This window comes from Trachypithecus francoisi, unplaced genomic scaffold (genome assembly GCF_009764315.1).
Source record: "Trachypithecus francoisi isolate TF-2019V2 unplaced genomic scaffold, Tfra_2.0 Lachesis_group12, whole genome shotgun sequence".
Lineage (NCBI taxonomy): Eukaryota > Metazoa > Chordata > Mammalia > Primates > Cercopithecidae > Trachypithecus > Trachypithecus francoisi.
Genome location: NW_022681457.1, coordinates 92,102,147 through 92,121,465, shown reverse-complemented (window position 1 = coordinate 92,121,465; position 19,319 = coordinate 92,102,147). Strand labels below are relative to the sequence as shown.

General features: G+C 43.1%; 2 protein-coding genes across 8 annotated transcripts in view; one reads left to right on the top strand and one right to left on the bottom strand.

Annotated features, from left to right (window-relative positions):
• RBBP4 (RB binding protein 4, chromatin remodeling factor) overlaps positions 1-14,027 on the top strand; it is a 30,494-nt gene extending 16,467 nt beyond the window's left edge. For both annotated transcript variants that reach the window (XM_033227275.1, XM_033227274.1), the window contains exons 4-12: positions 182-355; positions 695-810; positions 927-1,087; positions 1,182-1,308; positions 1,444-1,521; positions 4,325-4,401; positions 4,517-4,574; positions 4,666-4,776; positions 13,031-14,027. In XM_033227275.1, the coding sequence (XP_033083166.1) occupies positions 182-355; positions 695-810; positions 927-1,087; positions 1,182-1,308; positions 1,444-1,521; positions 4,325-4,401; positions 4,517-4,574; positions 4,666-4,776; positions 13,031-13,096 (968 nt within the window). In that variant the 3' untranslated portion in view covers positions 13,097-14,027. The remainder of the gene's footprint in view (positions 1-181; positions 356-694; positions 811-926; positions 1,088-1,181; positions 1,309-1,443; positions 1,522-4,324; positions 4,402-4,516; positions 4,575-4,665; positions 4,777-13,030) is intronic.
• The window catches only part of SYNC (syncoilin, intermediate filament protein), a 51,871-nt gene continuing 46,031 nt past the window's right edge, over positions 13,480-19,319 (bottom strand). For 2 of the 6 annotated variants that reach the window (XM_033227260.1, XM_033227262.1), the window contains 2 exons: positions 17,910-18,034; positions 16,370-17,744 (listed from right to left, as the gene is read on the bottom strand). In XM_033227260.1, coding sequence (XP_033083151.1) covers positions 17,471-17,744; positions 17,910-18,034 — 399 coding nt within the window. In that variant the 3' untranslated portion in view covers positions 16,370-17,470. Of the gene's footprint in view, positions 15,234-16,369; positions 17,745-17,909; positions 18,035-19,319 lie in introns of those variants that run through there. The other 4 variants (XM_033227265.1, XM_033227263.1, XM_033227266.1 and 1 more) reach the window with 4 other exon arrangements.

The window sequence follows — 19,319 nt, the reverse complement described above, 5'->3', positions numbered from 1 at the left end:
ATTTAACTACCTGGAATCACAGGGGTAGAAAAGCACTTTATAGTGCTAGCAAATGTATAGATTACATCTAGTATCGTGCCAGTTTGTTCCTAAGGAAAAAAATCCTTGCCTGTGTTTTTATACTCTGAGTACCCTAGAGTAGTTATTGTTTTGTCCTCATTTGCAATTAATTTATTTACAGAATTTGGAGGTTTTGGTTCAGTTAGTGGAAAAATTGAAATAGAAATCAAGATCAACCATGAAGGAGAAGTAAACAGGGCCCGTTATATGCCCCAGAACCCTTGTATCATCGCAACAAAGACTCCTTCCAGTGATGTTCTTGTCTTCGACTATACAAAACATCCTTCTAAACCAGGTATGTGCCCCTTTCTATTAAAATACAAATGAGTCACTGTGGGAATACATGGTTCCACTCACTCTGAGTTTAATTGCATGTTACTCTGTAATTTTAACATCTTGTGATTTGTATTGATATGTGTATGTTTTTCTTCATTTTGTCTACATGAAAAAATAATGCCTTTTTACGTAGAACAAAATACTAGTGCTGTTTAAGCATTATCTATTTGGTCATAATGGTTCCTATATCATTTATAAATGTTAAGAGCTTTAGACATCTTGATCAAAATTCCATTATGCTCAGTAGGCCCAGAGAACCAGTGGACTGGGTAGTCTTGATGTGTCTGTCACTTTGCAGATCCTTCTGGAGAGTGCAACCCAGACTTGCGTCTCCGTGGACATCAAAAGGAAGGCTATGGGCTTTCTTGGAACCCAAATCTCAGTGGGCACTTACTTAGTGCTTCAGATGACCACGTGCGTATCCTTCCCATTTTGAAGCAAATCTGGGCTAGTTACCAGTGGTTTCTTTTTTGGGGTGTGTGGGGAGGTGAGAATCTTCCTTTTATATAATGGTTAATTTTACATTTAAGACCATCTGCCTGTGGGACATCAGTGCTGTTCCAAAGGAGGGAAAAGTGGTGGATGCGAAGACCATCTTTACAGGGCATACGGCAGTAGTAGAAGATGTTTCCTGGCATCTGCTCCATGAGTCCCTGTTTGGGTCAGTTGCTGATGATCAGAAACTTATGATGTGAGTAGAATCAGGGTTTTTTCTTAATATCTTGTCTAAGTTTTATGTTTAGTTACCATTTCAAGGTTTTTTTCCTTTTTTTTTTCCACTGAAGTTGGGATACTCGTTCTAACAATACTTCCAAACCAAGCCACTCAGTTGACGCTCACACTGCTGAAGTGAACTGCCTTTCTTTCAATCCTTATAGTGAGTTCATTCTTGCCACAGGTTCAGCTGACAAGGTCAGTTTCATTTATTTTAATAGAAAACATAATTTAATTTCTCTAGCTTTTTTTGAATTGCAGAGATTTTACTTACAGTATTTTTTTTTCTTATCTTAAAAAATGAATTACTCTTGTTTTTCTTTTTGTACATAGACTGTTGCCTTGTGGGATCTGAGAAATCTGAAACTTAAGTTGCATTCCTTTGAGTCACATAAGGATGAAATATTCCAGGTAAGAGAAACTAGTGCTACTAATTTTTTGTTTTTTTCTAAGAAAAACCTGGATGTATGAGTGGGCACGCATGTGCTTTATGCCTTTGCTAAAAATAGAAATCTATATTCCTATGCTGCTTTCTGTGGGAATTATTTCTTTGTTATTTCTATACTTTTTCAAACTGGTTATTGACCACCTACATTCTTCAGATATTAAGAAAACTAGGCCAGGTGTGATGACTCATACCTGTAATCCCAGCACTTTAGGAGGCTGAGATGGGTGGATTACTTGAGGCCAGGAGTTTGAGACCAACCTAGCCAACATGGCAAAACCCTGTCTCATAAGAAAAATTTACAAAGAAAGGAAAACTAGTGCCTGATTATTTTTTCAGCCTTCTTTCTGACACTTAGTGATCTCTTCCCTTCTTCCAGTATATTCTTTATTCTTCATTGCATGCCACATATGTTGATTTCTCAATCCAAGCCTAAACCTCTGGCTACATATTTTCTGCCTCATCAATTTAAACCCATTTATGCCTAGTGTTCCATTATTGGAACGCTAAGCATGTTGGAGTTTATATCCTACTGCTCAAGGTCATCCTCAAGGTCTGATTGCAAAAATTAAAAAAAGAAATAATTGTTGCACTATGTTCAAAGCTTGTTGCTAGGGCACTATGAGAGATTACATTATGTAGCCTTTGCTGTCAAGGAGTTCCCTTTTTTTTTTGGGACGGAGTTTTGCTCTTGTTGGCCAGGCTGGAGTGTAGTGGTGCAATCTCGACTCACTGCGACCTCCACCTCCCAGGTTCAAGTAATTCTCCTGCCTCAGCCTCCTGGGTAGCTGGAATTACAGGTGCCCGCCACCATGCCCACCTAATTTTTTGTGTTTTTAGTAGAGATGGCATTTCACCATGTTGGCCAGTCTGGTCTCGATGATCCACCTGCTTCGGCCTCCCAAAGTGCTGGGATTACAGGCATACGCTACCGTACCCAACTGAGCCCAAAATTTTATAGTGAGGGAGGGCTTGTTTAGAAATTACTATAATAAAAGATTTTGTCAAGTGTTATGAACCTGAGGGTGGTAAAGATTAATTCTGGTGTGTGAAGGTGGCATCTGAACTGGGCTTTAGGTGAACCATACTCCTACATACCCAGTCTCTTATTTTCTCCTTTTCAGGCCGCCTTGGTGAACGTTTTATCCTTACCCTATCTCTTTGCTTTGCTTGTGATGGTGTGTTCTGACTTCTGTGTGATACAGAACTCATAATAAATACTTAGGAACATAGTTATTGTATATGTCATCTGTCCTTTAGTTCTTAGGTCAGAATTGGATTGCATTTGGGTAGAGGCCAGAATTAGCCAATAAGAATAGACAATAGGTAGGCTGGGTGCAGTGGCTCATGCCTGTAATCCCAGCACTTTGGGAGGCCTAGGCAGGTGGATCACGAGGTCAGGAGTTCGAGACCACCCTGACCAACATGGTGAAATCTCATCTCTACTAAAAATACAAAAATTAGCCAGGCGTGGTACTGTGCGCCTGTAATCCCAGCTACTCAGGAGGCTGAGGCAGAAGAATCGCTTGACGTGGGAGGCAGAGATTGCTGGGAGCCGAGATCACCCCACAAGAATAGACAAGATGTTTCAAAAGATAAGATGATGCTGGGCACATGGCGCACAACTCCAGCTACGAAGGAGGTTGAGGCAGCAAGTTCCTTGAGCCCAAGAGTTCAAGTACAGCCTAGAAGCAACATAGTGAGGCCTCATCTTTTTTTTTGATACCAGCCTAACCCCATCTCTACACGGATACAAAAATTAGCCAGTTGTGGTGGCAGGCACCTGTAATCCCAGCTACCTGGGAGGCTGAGGTGGGAGAGTCACTTGAACCTGGGAGGTGGAGGTTGCATTGAGCCGAGATCCTGCCATTGTACTCCAGCCTGGGTGACAGAGCAAGACTTCATCTCAAAAAAAAAAAAGTGTGCAAGGGGTTGGTGTGGGAATGGAACAAAAGCTTATATCCTGGGTCTAGTAATGTCTAGTAATAGGTTGTTATCATAAAAGAAATTTTTTTTTTTTTGATACAGAGTCTCTGTCACCCAGGCTGGAGTGCAGTGGCACAATCTCGGCTGACTGCAACCTCTGCCTCCTGGGTTCAAGCAGTCCTCCTGCCTCAGCTTCCCAAGTAGCTGGGATTATAGGCACCCATACCACACCCAGCTAATTTTTGTATTTTTAGTAGAGACAGGGTTTCACCATGTTGGTCAGGCTGGTCTCGAACTCCTCACCTCATGTGATCCACCCGCCTCCCAAAGTGCTGGGATTACAGGCGTGAGCCACCACTCCTGTCCGTAAAAGAAATTCTTTAGCTCTTAATTTTAACTGTAGGCCGGGCGCGGTGGCTCAAGCCTGTAATCCCAGCACTTTGGGAGGCCGAGACGGGTGGATCACGAGGTCAGGAGATCGAGACTCATCCTGGCTAACACGGTGAAACCCCGTCTCTACTAAAAAATACAAAAAACTAGCCGGGCGAGGTGGCGGGCGCCTGTAGTCCCAGCTACTCGGGAGGCTGAGACAGGAGAATGGTGTAAACCCCGGAGGTGGAGCTTGCAGTGAGCTGAGATCCGGCCACTACACTCCAGCCTGGGCGATAGAGTGAGACTCTGTCTCCAAAAAAAAAAAAAAAAATTTTAACTGTAGCATCTGTAATACTTTGACTTCCTCTTCTCTTTTGTTTACAGAATTTTTAAATTGTTAAATATTTTATGAATTTTTTCCCTTTATTTTCTAATTCATGGCTCTGCTGTTTTCTTCATTCCTATGTGTAGGTTCAGTGGTCACCTCACAATGAGACTATTTTGGCTTCCAGTGGTACTGATCGCAGACTGAATGTCTGGGATTTAAGGTAATTCTTGTGTTCATTCCTCTGTCTTCGTACTTATTTCCTTTATTTACACTTTGCAAAGGTAGTTACTAAGGGTAAATCTATTTTAACTTTTAAAATTATGCTTTTGTACTAGTAAAATTGGAGAGGAACAATCCCCAGAAGATGCAGAAGACGGGCCACCAGAGTTGTTGGTATGTTAAAAGCATTGGACAGTACTGAAGTAGTCTGTAATTTAATGTCCTCTATCTGCATTTCACATCTTTGTTTTCTTCCCTCTTTCAGTTTATTCATGGTGGTCACACTGCCAAGATATCTGATTTCTCCTGGAATCCCAATGAACCTTGGGTGATTTGTTCTGTATCAGAAGACAATATCATGCAAGTGTGGCAAATGGTAAGGGTTTGGTCATTTATTTGGGGGAAGTGAGATAAGTAAGACATAGAATCAATTTACATGTATATATTTTATGATTACAGCTACCATCTCTGTTCATTTTACTCCCAGGTGTGATTTATTTATTTATTTATTTATTTTGTGTTTTTTGAGACGGAGTCTTGCTCTGTCGCCCAAACTGGAGTGCAGTGGCCGGATCTCAGCTCACTGCAAGCTCCGCCTTCCGGGTTCACGCCATTCTCCTGGCTCAGCCTCCCGAGTAGCTGAGACTATAGGCACCCGCCACCTCACCCGGCTAGTTTTTTGTATTTTTTAGTAGAGACGGGGTTTCACGGAGTTAGCCAGAATGGTCTCGGCCTCCCAACGTGCTGGGATTACAGGCTTGAGCCACCGCGCCCGGTCCCAGGTGTGATTTTAAGACTTGTCTATACATTATCATTTTCAACTGCCTGGTCTTGACCGTTTTGGTTATACTACTGGTATTTTAAACTCAGCTAAACAAAACAAAACTGACCCTCTCTCCCACTTCTCCTTTCTCCTTTCCTCCTCCTTTTTTTTTTTTTAGTATGGCTCCAACATTTTCCCAGCTAACCAGACTTGAAAACTCAAGAATTTTCCATGTCTGTTTACCTCTAGTTCTAGTTCACTTCCAGATTTCATACCATCTATCTGCAGTGTTTCTCCCGTCTTTGCCTCATCATCTTAGAAGTACAAATTTACATACCCAAAGGAGGTGTATTGCCTCACAACATTAAATACTATTTCTCCATGAAACCTATCTAGATTTCAAAAATGTTCCTTGTCTCTACCTCAAAGAATGAAAGAATGTGAACACTCTCCTTAAATTTTATTTTCTTCTTCTTCTTCTTTTCTTTTTTTTTGGAGATATTCTCTCACTTTTCCACCTAGGCTGGAGTGCAGTGGTGCAATCTCAGCTCACTGCAACTTCCACCTCCCAGTTTCAAGTGATTCTCCTGCCTCGGCTTTCTGAGTAGGTGGGACTACAGATGTGCACCACTATGCCCAGCTAATTTTTTTATTTTCAGTAGAGACAGGGTTTCACTGTGGTGGCCAGGTTGGTCTTGAACTCCTGACCTTGTGATCTGCCTGCCTTGGCCTCCCAAAGTGCTGGGATTACAGGCGTGAGCCACCGTGCCCAGCCTCTTAGATTTTCAAAGCACTTCAATTTAATAAAAATAACTGTGGTTTCTCATACATTAATAGTTAAAAAATAGTTATATTCGGCCAGGCATGGTGGCTCACGCCTATAATCCCAGCACTTTAGGAGGCTGAGGTGGGTGGATCGCGACGTCAGGAGATCAAGACCATCCTGGCTAACATGGTGAAATCCTGTCTCTTCTAAAAATACAAAAAAAAAAAAAAAACTAGCTGGGCGTAGTGGCGGGTGCCTGTAGTCCCATCCCAGCTACTTAGGAGGCTGAGGCAGGAGAATGGCATGAACCCGGGAGGCAGAGCTTGCAGTGAGCCGAGATCGCGCCACTGCACTCCAGCCTGAGCAACAGAGTGAGACTCCATCTCAATTTAAAAAAAAAAAAGAAAGAAAAGAAAAGTTATATTCTGGAGATGGTGGTTATGGTTAATACAGTGTGAGTGTGCTTAATGCCACTGAACTGTATACATAAAATGGCTAAGCTGATAAATTTTATGTTGTATGGAGTTTGCCAGAATTTGGAGGTGGAAGACAATTTCTTGCTCTGTTCTTCAGGCTAGAGTGCAGTGGTGCGATTACAACTCACTGCAGCCTCTAATTCCCAGGCTCAAGACATCCTCCTACCTCAGCCTCCCTAGTAACTGGGACCACAGGTGTGCATTACCAGGCCTGGTTAATTTTTTAAATTTTTTTGTACAGATGGGGTTTGCCATGTTGGCCAGTCTGGTCTTGAACTTGTGAGTTCAAGTGATTTGCCCACCTCCCAGAGTGCTGGGATTACAGGCTTGAGGCTGGCCCACTTTTTTTTTTGTTTGTTTGTTTTTTAAGAATTACGTAGCTGGCCGGGCGCGGTGGCTCAAGCCTGTAATCCCAGCACTGGGAGGCCAAGGCGGGTGGATTACGAGGTCAGGAGATCGAGACCCTCCTGGCTAACACGGTGAAACCCCGTCTCTACTAAAAAGACAAAAAACTAGCCGGTCGCAGTGGCGGGCGCCTGTAGTCCCAGCTACTCGGAGGCTGAGGCTGGAGAATGGCGGGAACCCGGGAGGCGGAGCTTGCAGTGAGCTGAGATTGCGCCACTGCACTCCAGCCTGGGCGACAGAGCGAGACTCCGTCTCAAAAAAAAAAAAAAGAATTACGTAGCTTAGGCCGGGCGTGGTGGCTCAGGCCTGTAATCCCAGCACTTTGGGAGGCCGAGACGGGCGGATCACGAGGTCAGGAGATCGAGACCATCCTGGGTAACCCGGTGAAACCCTGTCTCTACTAAAAAAAAAAAAAACTAGCCGGGCGAGGTGGCGGGCTCCTGTAGTCCCAGCTACTCGGGAGGCTGAGGCAGGAGAATGGCGTAAACCCGGGAGGCGGAGCTTGCAGTGAGCTGAGATCTGGCCACTGCACTCCAGCCTGGGCGACAGCGAGACTCCGTCTCAACAAAAAAAAAAAAAAAGAATTACGTAGCTTGATGGTCATCTGGTAAATGAGAAGAATTCAGAAGAAAGTTTTGCTGTCTCTCAGACTAGATCTAGTACCAGGGAATAGTCTTTGACTCGTCATGAGGAGAGGGAGGATGTTTTCAACAGTACTTTCTTAAAATGCGTAGCACTATTTTTTCTTATTTTTATTTTATTTTATTTTTATTTATTTATTTATTTATTTTCCCTGAGCGGAGTCTCATTCCCTTGCCCAGGCTGGAGTTCAGTGGAGCGGTCTCAGCTCATTGCAACCTCTGCCTCCCGGGTTCAAGCAGTTCTCCTGCCTCAACCTGCTGAGTACCTGGGATTACAGGTGTGCACCACCATGCCTGGCTAATTTTTTGTATTTAGTAGAGACGGGGTTTCACCATGTTGGTCAGGGTGGTCTTGAACTCCTGACCTCGTGATCCACCCTTTTTGGCCTCCCAAAGTACTGGATTACAGGCGTGAGTCACTGTGTCTGGCCTTTTTATTTTTGAGACAGAGTTTTGTTGTTGTTATCCAGCCTGGAGTGCAATGGTGCGATCTTGGCTCACTGCAACCTCTGCTTCCTGGGTTCAAGCGATTCTCCTGCCTCAGTCTCCTGAGTAACTGGGATTACAGGCATGCGCTACCACGCCTGGCTAATTTTTTTTTTTTTTTTTTTTTTTTTTTAAGGAGAGACTGGGTTTCTCCATGTTGGTCAGACTGGCCTTGAACTCCTGACCTCAGGTGATCTACCTGCCTCAGCCTCCCAAAGTGTTGGAATTACAGGCGTGAGCCACCGCGCCTGACGCAATAACACTATTGAAGACAGAAATAAAATAAGTTTGTGACCTGCCAGATTAACAGATTGTACTACATCCATACTTTTTCTTTTACCTCCAAATACCATCACAACATCCATACTTTGTAATATTACTTATCAAAAAGAAGTATGATTAGGGGCTGTGCTCAGTGGCTCACACCTGTAATCCAAATACGGAGGATCACTTGAGCCCAGAAGTTCTAGACTAGCCTGGGCAATATAAAGTGAGACCCTGTCTCTACCAAAAAAGAAAAATTAGCCAGGCTTGGTGGCACGTGCCTGTGATCCCAGCTACTTGGGAGGCCGATGCAGGAGGATACCCTGAATCCAGGGGATGGAGGCTGCTGAGACGTGGTGGCATGTGCCTTTAGTCCCTGCTCTTTGGGAGGCTGTGACAGAAGGATCCCTTGAGCCCAGGAGTTTGAGGCTACAGTGAGCTGTGATCACACCACTGCACTCCAGCCTGGGTGACATAGTGAGACCCTATCTCTAAGGGAAAAAAAGAAAGTACAGTTAGGCTTATAAGATATTCATGACATGCTGTTAAATAGGGGAAGAGCAGACTGAAGAACAGCATAATGGTATTCTTCATATTAAAATTTTGTGTATCTAGTCTATATTTAGAAAGCTGATTGCTGGCAGATGTGGTGACTCACGCCTGTAATACCAACACTTTAGGAGGCCAAGGTGGGCAGATCACCTGAGGTCAGGAGTTCGAGACCAGCCTGACCAACATAGTGAAACCCCGTCTCTACTGAAAAATAAATACAAAAATTAGCCAGGCATGGTGATGGGCGCCTGTAATCCCAGCTACTTGGGAGGCTGAGGCAGGAGACTTGCTTGAACCCAGGAGGCAGAGGTTTTGGTGAGCCAAGATGGCACCATAGCACTCCAACTTGGGCAACAAGAGCAAAACTCCGTCTCAAAAAAAAAAAAAAAAAAGGTGTTTGCTAAAATGTGGTTGGTACCTTGTTCTTGGTTTCTTTATACCTTTCTGTGTTGTAATTCTTTTACAAAAAAGATACGTAACTTGAAAACAAAATTCACCTCACTCTTTTTAATAAATCCCTTCAATATTAATGCAAAAACTTAATAGCTGGGCATGGTGACATGTACCTGTAGTCCCAGCTCCTTGGGAGGCTGAAGTGGGAGGATGGCGTGATCCCAGGAGGCAGAGATTGCTGTGAGCTAAGATGGCACTGCTGCACTCCAGCCTGGGTGACAGAGCAAGACCCTGTCTCAAAAAAACGGAACAGTTCAAGATTAAACTAGATCCCTGCAAGGCCATCACCTCCATTCCAGGTTGTTACTTTAGCATTGTAATAGAGAAAGTGAGTATTGGTCTTTGTCCCAGTTCTTGGCACAGAGCTCCCCAAAAACACTTGGAGTTTGCAGAGTGCTAGAAGTGCTTTGTCATTCCTGGTGATCCACTTCGGACCACACCTGAGTTCTACTGTGAGGTGACTTTGGTGGGGCCGCTAGATAGCCTCATAGTGACTTTAGTCAGAAAGGCCGGTTACTTGATTTGAGGGTTAAAACTTATCGGCCCACTCACCAACCTTGGGGTCACAGGGCTAGAGATTGAACTCTGTAAAAACTCTTAATTTGATGTGCTTCCTGGTTGATGAACAACTCACTGGCAGACTGGGAGGGTAGCATGCCCAGAGACTTCATGGAAACTCTGCAACCCCTCCCCACTTTGCCCTATGCATCTCTTCCATGTGGTTCCTCAGCTGCATCCTTTATTTAAAAAAAAAAAAAAGAAAAACACAGTAATAGTAAAAAGCTTTCTTTGGTTCTGTGAGTCATTGCATCAAATTATCAGACCTGAGGAGGCAGTAGTGGGAACCCAGAAATTTGTAGTCAAGTGGGATAGAAGGGTAGCCTGGGACCAACGACTTGCAACTGGCTTCTGAAGTAAGGACAGTCTCTCCAAAGCTAACTTCAGGTAGTGTCAGAATAGGATTGAGTTGTACACCCAGTTGGTGTCATGAGAAAAGGCACCCCACATTTGGCATTAGAAGTGGCATCAGAAGGGATCACACAATTGTATATATTTTTTGTCTCTGGGGTCAGATCACAAGTTCTTTGAAGGTAAGACTGTTCCATCCTCTGCAGTACCTATCATAGTTATTTGTGCATAGTAGGTGCTAAGAGTAAATTTTGCTCCTGTGAAAGTGGTTCCTGTGTTTTAAGATTATGCCATTGGACACAGGTATTCCCTCAAGCAGTAGAAGTAGAGTTTATACAAGAACAGGTTTTCTCTTAAATATATAGAGATTCGGAACATGTTATTTTGGAAGTTTTAAGTGTGCAGTTCAGTCTTCAGTGTATTTACAGTTGTGCAACCCTCAACCACAGTCAATTTGAGAACATTTTCCTCATCTGAAAAAAACCCTGTACCCATCATTTCCTATTTTTCTCATTGAAGGGATGACCTGCCCCTCCACACCTGTGGCATTTCTCGTTAGGTGGAACAAGAGACTTGAGGAAAAGAAATGAGACACAGAGACAAAGTATAGAGAAAGAAAAAGTGGGCCCAGGGGACTGGCGCTCAGCATACAGAGGACCCACGCTGGCACCGGTCTGAGTTCCCTCAGTATTTATTGATGTTTACCATCTTAGAAAAAGGGAAGTGGCTGGATAATAGGATCATCGGAGGGAGAAGGTCAGCAGTAAGACATATGAATAAAGATCTCTGTGACATGAATAAGTTTAAGGAAAAGTGCTGTGTCTTGATACACATATGCAAACATCTCCATAAACCTTTTTAGTGCATAAAGAGCAGCATTGCTGTTTGCATGCCCCACCTTCAGCCCCAAGGCGGTTTTCTCCTTTCTCAGTGAACAGAACATACAATTGGGTTTTACACCATGATGTTCCATTGCCCAGGGACAGGCAGGAGACAGATGCTTTTCTCTATCTGAACTACCAAGAGGCCTTCTTTCCTCTTATACTAGTCCTCCTTAGCACAGACCCTTCACGGGTGTCAGGCTGGGGGACGATCAGGTCTTTCCCTTCCCACGAGGCCATATTTCAGACTACCACATGGGGAAAAACCTTGGACAATACCTAGCTTTCCTAGGCAAAGGTCCCTGCGACCTTTGGCAGTGTACATGTCCCTGGGTACTTGAGATTAAGAGGTGATGACTTTTCTCAACCATAATGCCTTCAGGCACTTGTTTAACAAAGCACACCCTGCACAGCCCAAAATCCGTTAAACCTTGAGTCTCCACAGCACTTGTCTCTTGCAAGGACAAGGTTGGGGGTAGGGTCACAGATCAACAGCATCTCAAATACAGAACAACATGGAGCCTCTTACGTCTGCTTCTTTCTATATAGACACAGTAACAGTCTGATCTCTCTTTTGCCCCACACTCATAGTCCCCCAGCCCTAGGCAGCCAAGAAGCTATGGATTTGCCTGTTTTGGACACCTTTTTTTTAGACGAAGTCTCACCCCCAGGCTGCAGTGCAGTGATCTCGGCTCACTGCAACCTCCGCCTCCTGGGTTCAACAATTCTCCTGCCTTATGCCTTAGCCTCCCAAATAGCTGGGATTACAGGCACCTGTCACTATGCCCGGCTAATTTTTATATTTTTAGTAGAGACTATTTTTAGTAGAGATGGAGGTTTCACCATGTTGACCAGGCTGGTCTTGAACTCCTGACCTCAGGTGATATGCCCGCCTTGACCTCCCAAAGTGCTGGGATTACAGGTGTGAGCCACCACACCTGGCCTGGACACCTTATATAAATAAAATCATAAACTGTGACTTTTTTTTTTTTTTTTTTTTGGCACACAGTCCCACTTTGCCACCCAGGCTGGAGTGCAGTGGTGCAATCTTGGCTCACTACAACCACCACCTCCCAGGTTCAATCATTTCTCATGCCTCTGCCTCCCAAGTAGCTGGGACCACAGGTGTGTACCCCCACACCTGGCTGATTTTTGTATTTGTAGTAGAGATGCAGTTTCGCCATGTTGGTCAGGCTGATATCGAACTCATGACCTCAAGTGATCCATCTGCCTTGGCTTCCTAAGTGCTGGGATTGCAGGCATAAGCCACTGCACCTGGCCTCGCTGACTTTTTTATTGCCAAATAATACTCCATCGTATGGATTGGATATATCATGTATCCATGTTATTAGCTGATGAATATTTGGATTGTTTTTACTTTTGGGCTATTAATACTGTCTGGTTAGGCCAGGCACAGTGGCTCACGCCTGTAATCCTAGAACTTTGGGAGGCCGAGGCAGGCAGATCACCTAAGATCAGGAATTCGAGACCAGTCTGGCCAATATGGTGAAACACCATCTCTACTAAAAATACAAAAATTAGCCAGGCACAGTGGCATGTCCCTGTAATCCTAGCTACTTGGGAGGCTGAGGCAAGAGAATTGCTTGAACCTGGGAGGCGGAGGTTGCAGTGAGCCGAGATGGTGCCACTGCACTCCAGCCTGGGAGACAGAGCAAGACTCTGTCTCAAAAGGAAAGAAAAATAATAATGCCTGGTTAAAGAACTCAAGAATGTTGGCTATCAAGACAAATAGTATCCACACTTCAGTTTTGTGGGAATGTCCTAATCAGGGGCCTGTGGACCAGCTGCCTGTTTTTACTAGAACGTGGTCATGCTAATTAATACTTCATTACCCATTACAGGTTGTCTCCGGATGCTTTCATCCAACAGAGTGAATAGTTATAACACAGACTGTGTGGTCCAAAAGCTATCAAGTATTTACTGTCTGGTTTCCTGGCTTAATCTGTTGTTGAAACCTTGAGTTTTAGAAGAAGTCTTCATGTTTACTAAATTCTTTTTCTTGTTTTTGGGCAGGCAGAGAACATTTATAATGATGAAGACCCTGAAGGAAGCGTGGATCCAGAAGGACAAGGGTCCTAGATATGTCTTTACTTCTTGTGATTTTAGACTCCCCTTTTTTCTTCTCAACCCTGAGAGTGATTTAACACTGGTTTTGAGACAGACTTTGTTCAGCTATCCCTCTATATAATAGGTACCACCAATAATGCTATTAGCCCAAACAGTGGGTGTTTTCTAAATATTAATGGGGGGGCTTCATTCAGCAAAGCCACAGACTTAACGTTGAAATTTTCTTCAGGAATTTTCTAGTAACCCAGGTCTAAAGTAGCTACAGAAGGGGGAATATTATGTGTGATTATTTTTCTTCTTATGCTATATATCCCCAAGTTTTTCAGACTCATTTAAGTAAAGGCTAGAGTGAGTAAGGAATAGAGCCAAATGAGGTAGGTGTCTGAGCCATGAAGTATAAATACTGAAAGATGTCACTTTTATTCAGGAAATAGGGGAGATTCAAGTCATATAGATTCCTACTCGAAAATCTTGACACCTGACTTTCCAGGATGCACATTTTCATATGTAGACCAGTTTCCTCTTGGTTTCCTCAGTTAAGTCAAAACTACATGTTCCTCTTTCCCCATATATTCATATATTTTTGCTCGTTAGTGTATTTCTTGAGCTGTTTTCATGTTGTTTCTTTCCTGTCTGTGAAATGGTGTGTTTTTTGTTGTTGTTTTTTTTAACTTGGGACCACCAAGTTGTAAAGATGTATGTTTTTACCTGACAGTTACACCACAGGCAGACTGTCAAGTTGAGAAGAGTGAATCAATAACTTGTATTTGTTTTAAAAATTAAATTAATCCTTGATAAGAGTTGCTTTTTTTTAGGAGTTAGTCCTTGACCACTAGTTTGATGCCATCTCCATTTTGGGTGACCTGTTTCACCAGCAGGCCTGTTACTCTCCATGACTAACTGTGTAAGTGCTTAAAATGGAATAAATTGCTTTTCTACATAACCCCATGCTGATGGGTTTTATTTAGTATAAAACATCCATCAAACACCAGTCTCTGGCTTCTAGAAGAGTCCTTCAGATGACAGTTGTTTTCCGTGGTCTTTGACTATCAAGAGCAGAATTAAATATAATAGTCCCAGAGCTGTAGAAAAGAGCTTTACTCCTTGACAGGGAAAGTGAAAGACATAAAACACTGAATCAGAGGTGGCACAGATTAGTCTTTGATAAGGTAACGTTTCTTTGAAGTCGATCTTTAGAGAACTACATGGACTTTCAAGAGTGTCAAAGGCAGTGTGGTAGAATTTAAGGCAAAATTTAAATTTGGAAAAGGTTCTTGAACCTTTTCTCAGAGAGAGGTTTTGTATCCCCAGTATGTTTTTCACTGGGGCCTTTACTTAGAGGTTAGAAATAATAGGCTTTGAAAGCCTCTATCACTAGATGCAATAACCAGATAAAATGCCTGTTTTTTTCCACTTAGTTTTTTTTTGTTGTTTTTTAACTGAGTAGATCATTCTGACCCAAAACCACTTGCATGAGGTAAGATCCTTGGGAAAATCTGAATAGCGTTAACCATTAGATTCAAATCTCGATTGGTTTCTTTTCTTCAAGTCTAGTTGTTGTAGAGTATAGTGAAAATTAACTTGACACAATTTTAAGAGTAGACAATATGGGTCAGCGTATCCTTTAGCAAAAAGTAAACTTTGTAAAAGTATTCATTTAAATTCTAACACTCATGGCACAAAAGAATGGAAATTGTAAATCCATGTAATGGAAATTGGCTATTTTTTTGACCCCACATGTGACCCTCAAAAATGTTTTTGGTTTGGGTCAACACAAGGCAAGATACATTCTTTAAAATACTCCAAGATGCGTCCATACATTCATCCGTTACTCAGTGCATGTGTGAGGGTTGCTGCTGGAAGATAGGAGGCTCATTTTTCCTTTCTGTGGTGTGTTAAGATCAGTATCCACAGCAGATGAAATAGAATCCAGCAAAGAGTTGACTGGTGTTCTGCCTCCAGCGAACTCAACAATCTTTTTAAGCAGGTCAGCCAGTATTTGCAACTTCCACAGGATGAATGCTTGCCAAGTTCCTGGCACTCTTGTCTGTTTGGAAGAGTATGTCCAAAGGGTACTTAGTGATCCTTTGCTAAGAAGTGTTTTGCTGTTTCTGGGTTACAGATTTGGCCATATATTTCTAAACAGCCCCTGTAAGGTTGAAAGAAAAAGAAAAAGTTTGTAACAATGAACTTCTGAGGTTTAGTTACTGCAGACTTTGTTGAGGAGAGGTTGTTACAGTGTGATTTATGGATGATCAGGGATGACTTTCCCCTAGCAAATATTTGGATGCCTCCTGTTTGTGAAATAGAGTGAATGGTAACCTATGTGATGGTGACGGGAGGGATAAACGTTTTCTCTGGTACATTAACTTCTCACAGGTATAATTATAATGGCTGAAATTCTTTAGTTTCATTTCTTTGGATTAGTCATTGTCTTTTCCAGATTGTACTTTTAATCTGATCCACACGAAGATAGTTAGCAGATCATTGACTTCAATTGCAAGGTTATAATTTCGCAAACATAAAGCATATTATCAGTCATGTGGATTCAAACACAGTTTAAGAAAATCCTCAAGGCTGGGTGTGGTGGCTCATGCCTATAATCCCAGCTGCTTAGCAGGCTGAGGCAAGAGTATTGCTTGAACCCAAGAGACAGAGTTGCAGTGAGCCAAGATCGTGCCACTACTCCAGCCTAGGCAACATAGCAAGACACCCCCATCTCTACTAAAAAGACGTTTTAAAAAATAATAGTAAGCGGCCGGGCGCGGTGGCTCAAGCCTGTAATCCTTGCACTTTGGGAGGCCGAGACGGGTGGATCACGAGGTCAGGAGATCGAGACCATCCTGGCTAACACGGTGAAACCCCATCTCTACTAAAAAAAAACACAAAAAACTAGCTGGGCGAGGTGGCGGCGCCTGTAGTCCCAGCTACTCGGGAGGCTGAGGCAGGAGAATGGCGTAAACCCGGGAGGCGGAGCTTGCAGTGAGCTGAGATCCGGCCACTGCACTCCAGCCTGGGCCACAGAGCAAGACTCCGTCTCAAAAAAAAAAAAAAAATAGTAAGATCCTAGAAAATTAGAAAAAGCAACAATAGTTACTTGTGGGCGAGGCACAGTGGTTCATGCCTGTCATCCGAGCACTTTGAGAGGCTGAGACAGGTGGATCACGAGGTCAGGAGTTCAAGACCAGCCTGGCCAAGATGGTGAAACCCTGTCTCTACTAAAAATACAAAAATTAGCCAGCTGTGGTGGCACACACCTCTAGTCCCAGCTACTCAGGAGGTGGAGGTTATAGTGAGCCGAGACCGAGCCACTGCACTCCATCCAGCCTGGGTGGAGCGAGACTCTTGTCTCAAAAAAAAAAAAAAAAAAAAGTTACTTGTGAATTTGATGTAAGTTTAGAAAATGAATAAAATATATAGGCATCTGTATAATATACAACTTGACATGGACTTTTATCCTTAGTTTCTTTCAGGGACTCTAGAACTTTTATGAGAATATACTACTAAAACATTTGGGGAGGGATCCTGAATAGGTGATTGGTCAGAAAGATGCCTTCAGTTTTGTCAGTGTCTAAAAGTAAGTCTGTGTAGGCCAGGCACGGTGGCTCACACCTATAATCTAGCACTTTAGGAGGCCGAGGCGAGTGCATCACAAGGTCAGGAGATCAAGACCATCCTGGCCAACATGGTGAAACCCCGTCTCTACTAAAATACAAAAAGCTAGCCAGGCGTGGTGGTGCGTGTCTGTAATCCCAGCTACTTGGGAGGCTGAGGTAGGGGAATCACTTGAACCCAGGAGGCAGAGGTCACACCACTGAATCCAGCCTGGCAATAGAGCAAGACTCCGTCTCAGAAAAAAAGGTAAGTCTGTGTAATATGAACATCTCTGCTTCTACCCAAAACCACAGCCTTTGAATATTAAATAAGGAAATTAATGGATAGATATGTTTATTATTTTTGATAGCACAACTGCCTTCTCTGCTATTGTAAGGAAAACTGAGAATAGGTGGGTAGGGTAAGGTGAGGAAACAAGATACCCAAAGCCTAGATGCCACAGAATTCGTGGTGATAATCAGGGCATATTTTGAGTCCTACTAGAAACTCAAACATTCCAAATGAACTCTGAATGCCTGACCCAGGCATTTTGGAGGTTTGGGTTATCCCCTTGTCATTAGGCACACACTTAAGGGTTTTTTTGTTGTTTTTGTTTTTTGGGTTTTTGTTTTTTGAGACAGAATCTTACTCTGTTGTCCAGGCTGGAGTGCAGTATTGTGATCTTGACTCACTGCAACCTCTGCCTCCCGGTTCAAACGATTCTCCTGCCTTGGCCTCCTGAGTAGCTGGGATTATAGGTGCCCACCACTATGCCCAGCTAAGTTTTGTATTTTAATAGAGACGGGGTTTCACCGTTTTGGCCAGGCTGGTCTTGAACTCCTGACCTCTTGATCTGCCCACCTCGGCCTCCCAAAGTCCTAAGATTACAGGCATGAGCCACCCCGCCCGGCCTGTTGTTTTTAAGACATTAATTAGTATTGTTAGGAAAGTAACAATGCAAACACCACTCTTCTCTCCACAAAGATCACCTTGAGACTGTGTCTCCATTCCACCTGCCTGAGAAGTGGGAGCATCAGCCTGTTCCAGGCTCTTGGGTAGCATAGCCCTTTAAAAAAAGAGAGCCATTTTCCATGTGTTTGTGGATAAGCACAATTTGAAAATAATTTCCCAAATCCTTTTGTTTTTGACTCTAAAGTAAAATTTTCCTTAAGCCCTTCCACCATCCCCTCAGCCAGTGTTAGATGAGATTTGTGTAGCAGCGGAAACTGACTTATAAGTAGAGAGCTCTTCAGCAAGACTGAGCCTTAGCTGTTCCATCTCTTTGTTCTTCTGTTGCTGGACTTGCACCCCACTTCTTAACTGCCTCTGGCGTTCTTCCATTTCCTCCAGCTGTTCCTGCACGAGATGGCCAAGAACATTTCTAATGAGCCAAACAATAAAAACCGGACATTGTCCACTCTTATTTATAAAACACTTTTTTGTTCATTGTTTAATCTTCATAGCAGTATTGAGCAGTATTTATATGTTAGGTTACAAAACAGAGGTTCAGAGAGGTTGGTCTTGGGAAAAAAGTGACAATGCTTTTGAAAATGGTGACCTAAAAGGAATCTTTGTCTGTTAACCACAGCATAATAGACTCCTGGGAGGGTGATGGGGACTTTTTAGTATTACAACCTTAGTGTCATTGAGGAGGATTTTGGTCTAGTTAGTGAACTGAGAGTTTCATATACCTCTCCCTCCATGTGCAACTTTAAGATAACTGGTAGTTTTTAATAATATACTACTTAAAGTATGGCAACACTTATTAAATATTGGCTAGAATTCTAGGAGAGTTACACAACTAGTGGAAGTCCTGTTTAGAAAATAAATGGCTTGTTTAAGGAAAAGTTTTTGTGTCCAAAGCCCCTTAAAGTCAGAGATAATTTCCTGCATCCTTTTTTCTTATTTTTTTTTATAGAGACAGGGTCTCACTATGTTGCCCAGGCTGGTCTTGTTCCTGGGCTCAAGCAGTCCTCCCGCCTTGGTCTCCCAAAGTGCTGGGATCACAGGTGTGAGCCACTGCGCCTAGCTCATCCTTTTTTCATTACACAAAAAGACTGAATTTGTTTAGTTGTTCTAAGTTGGAAGATGAAGATGCTATGCACAGGAGACCCTTGGGAGTCCTCAGATAACTTTCTTACTACAAAACCAGGCTGGGATGCATTCTGTAAATTGTCCCTGCCTAGGATATATACCTGAGGAATAAGGTAAGGAAGATGTCAGCAAGTCAGTCCCTGGTTTACCTGCTAGCTGGCATGGATCCTTAAGGAAGCAGGAGGGGGTTGGGAAGAGAGGAACTGGTGAAGTTGGTATCTTTTAAAGGGAGAGTGACTTTACCTCATTTTAAAGAATACTAAGGAGTCCAGTTGCGATAAATGCTATTATGAAAAGGATCTAGATAATTTGTCCTCTGAGTCATACTTGACATTGTACCTGTGGCACATCAGCCTGAACTGTTTGATATTCTGGCTGAATCGCAGCTTTCACCAACATTGTCAAAGGACCTTTTTTAGTGCCCAGCCATGCGTAAGAGTGTGTTGTCTAAAGAGGGAAGCATCTGTATACTGCTGTCCTGATTTCTCAGTCCTCACTACATACCAGACCTGTTGGTAAGGCACAAAAGTGCATGCTTGGGAAAGCA